Source organism: Pteropus alecto, unplaced genomic scaffold (assembly GCF_000325575.1).
Source record: "Pteropus alecto unplaced genomic scaffold, ASM32557v1 scaffold98, whole genome shotgun sequence".
In the NCBI taxonomy this organism is placed as follows: Eukaryota; Metazoa; Chordata; class Mammalia; order Chiroptera; family Pteropodidae; genus Pteropus; species Pteropus alecto.
This window is the reverse complement of record NW_006443570.1, coordinates 701,063-704,024: the sequence shown is the minus strand read 5'-3', so window position 1 is coordinate 704,024 and position 2,962 is coordinate 701,063. Positions and strand designations below refer to the sequence as shown.

At 55.3% G+C, this 2,962-nt stretch overlaps 1 protein-coding gene across 1 annotated transcript in view; it reads right to left on the bottom strand.

Annotated features, from left to right (window-relative positions):
* Positions 1-2,962, bottom strand: part of KCNH4 (potassium voltage-gated channel subfamily H member 4) — a 16,198-nt gene that overhangs the window by 4,674 nt on the left and 8,562 nt on the right. Inside the window, exons 8-10 of the mRNA XM_025041748.1 lie at positions 2,570-2,764; positions 1,931-2,130; positions 108-357 (exon numbers count right to left, since the gene is read on the bottom strand). Of these exons, the coding sequence (XP_024897516.1) occupies positions 108-357; positions 1,931-2,130; positions 2,570-2,764 (645 nt within the window). The remainder of the gene's footprint in view (positions 1-107; positions 358-1,930; positions 2,131-2,569; positions 2,765-2,962) is intronic.

The window sequence follows — 2,962 nt, the reverse complement described above, 5'->3', positions numbered from 1 at the left end:
ATTCCAAATATCCACTGGGGGTATCCCAGTCCCTAGATTCCTAGCCACTCCCAAGGGCTCTGGGGGAAGGTGGTGGGGTAGGTCGTAGGTGGTGGTGGGATCCTCACCCAGGATGGCCAGCACCATGTTGTCACGGAGTACCTCGAGCGAGCCTGAGCAGACATAATAGTGCGCCTGCAGAGCGTCCCCACGGCGCAACAGGTACTCGCCCGGAGCACAGAACGATGTCTTGATGTGCAGGGAGAGGGCCCGCAGGCAGCCCCTGCTTGCTGCTCCAAACAGTGGCAGCTTCAGGATCTCCCGATTCAGGTGCATAGCAATGTCAGCTCTCAGCTCGTCCGGGAAGTCACGCAGTAACTGCATGAGGGGCATAGGTCATTCTGGCCATCCTACTGCATCTGCTACTTGAGTTCTACCAATATGCTGAGCTATCTCCAAGGAAAGAGATCCAACCTGCCCTTTGCTTTGAAGTTACCCATTTCTGACCTTCCAGAAGACGCCTGTTTTTCTGACCTCAGTTCTGGGGCAGAGACTAGGTCTTTTCCTGTCTGTCCACTGCCTGTGGCTACATCCCCGGGTCACTTACACATGTTCTGATTACTCGACCCCACATATGCAAGTTATCCATGGTGGGTCAGCCTCAAACTGGGAGTCAAGAAACCAGAAGTCAGCTCTGCTTCTAAATTCCTGTGGACCTCGAGTAATCCATTTCCTCTCATTGGGCCTCAGTACCCTCATCTGTAAATTGCAGTGGTACACTAGACCTTGAGCATTACCAATCACAACCAAACTTAACATTCACAGTTCCCTCCTCATCTTATGGAGCCCCTTGGCCACTCTGGCTTGTTGACCTCTCTCTTGACCCCACTGCCTCCCCAGGCTCCCCTTCCTCAGCCTACCCCTTTGGCTCCCTTCTAACTTTCCATACTCTCCTTATAGTATGGCAACCAGCTTCACGACTTCCTCACTTCCTATAAGCCTGGAGCCCTATATCTGGGTCCAGACCTGTATTTTCAACTACCTCCAGGGCAAACTCCATGTAAGTCTCCCACAGGCACCACGCCCTCATCATGGCCCCATTCTGGACTCTCATTTTCACCCCTAAGTCCAATCTTCCTCCCGTAATGCTCCTAATCCCATCCCTTTGCCCAAGCCAAAAACCTGGGAATCACTCTGAGGTCCTCTTCCGCAACCAAGCTCACCAAGTCCCATGGCACCTGCTCTCAGAAATACTTCCTACAGCTCCAGGACACTCCCCAACCTAAGCGTTTTGCAGGATAAAATCTAAAGTCAAGGCCATCTATGAGCTGGGCCTGCCTACCTCCCCAGCTCCATCTCCCACTTGGCCCTCCACAGCACTAGCACCCCTGCTCCTGAAGGCTCCCTGAACTACTTTCAGTTCCCTGAATTCTCCCTGCTCTCTAGCTTCATTTTCAGACCTGTGTTCCTGGTAGCAGGTCAATTTCCTTCTTGTCCTTCACCATATCCCCTCTTCCCGTGCCACTTCCCTGACTCTGGTAGGCCCAGACAGTGAAGGCTCCACTGCACCTACATCCCTCAAGCAGAGTCCCATTCACTCTGTAATTATTGGTTTACCTGTCTGTCTCCCTCACCAGACTGGTGTCTCCCTGAGGGTAAGGGCTGAGTATAATCACCTCTGAGCTCCCTGTGTCCTGCACAGAGGCTGAGCCAAAGCAGGTGTTTGGGAAATGTTGGCAGAAGGGAGTATACGGCATTTAGCTAAAGCCTGAGCTCCCTTTCAGGTCCCATGTTCCAGTGCACAGGAAAGGGGATGTGGATGTGGGTGGGTGCGTGCCCATGTGAAAAGCACCTCACCACCCTGGACTCCATTTGATTTCAACTGCGAGAGGCTGTGACCCCTTCCCTATTGTACCGCCACGCAGAGGGGACCCGGAAGCCGCTGCACTACCTCATTAGCGTCTATGCCACTGTTGACCGTCCATGTGGTCTGGAAGTACTCGAGCATGCGCTGTTTGAGCGGCCGCGGCAGGCGGTGTACGCGGATGAAGTCCTTGAGGTCCTTCATGCGGCTGTGGTAGAGCGAGCGGCGCGAGTACATGCGCTGGATGATGGCGGTCACGTTCCCAAACACCACGGCGTGCATCAGCGCTGCAGCGGCAGCGGTGGGTAGCCAGTTAAGGGCGGCTACCCACTCCCAAACCCACCCTGTCCTGGACGGGCCTCTGGGTTCTTAGGAACGGGCAGAAGAGCCATGGTTTCCTGTGTGCCTACCTGGTGCCAGGTGCTGGCTTGGGGCGGGGAATAGAGGGTGGTCCCCAGAGGAGTCTGACCTGATGCTCCTCCCATGCCCACCCCTCTACCCCGCCTTAGGACATGACTTTGGGTTTCCCATCCCCTTTGCAGGAGGCCACACCTATTTGTGGCATCCCCTAGGACCAGCTTGTAGTAGGTGCTAAGAAAGCATCTATGACTGAATGCAGGACTGTCTGAACATGGACGGACACCTTGCTTTCTCTGGGCCTCAGTTTCCCTATCTGCACGCTGGGCTTAGCAGGGCTACCCCGGGGCTTGGCAGGCCAGGCCTCACCGCCTATGAGCATAGTGCAAATGGAGAAGATCTTCTCGGCATCGGTGTTGGCGCACACGTTGCCGAAGCCCACGCTGGTGAGGCTGCTCAGCGTGAAGTAGAGCGCAGCTATGTAGGCGCTGCGCCGCGATGGGCCCCCAGCCGAGCTGTTGACATAGGGCACCTCCAGCCGTTTGCCCAGCTCATGCAACCAGCCTGAGGGATGCAAGAAGATCTCGCTGCTGTGCAAGTAGCGGAGAACTGGGTTTCCCTGAGTTGCCTACGCTTGACCTTGGGCAAATATTTCCAGAAATGAGGGGAGGTTTGCACCTCCTGGCACAGGAAATGCAAGGAGAGGCCTGGGCCTCCAGGCAGTGAATTGGTTACAGTTGCAGTCCAAGACTACCAATTCCC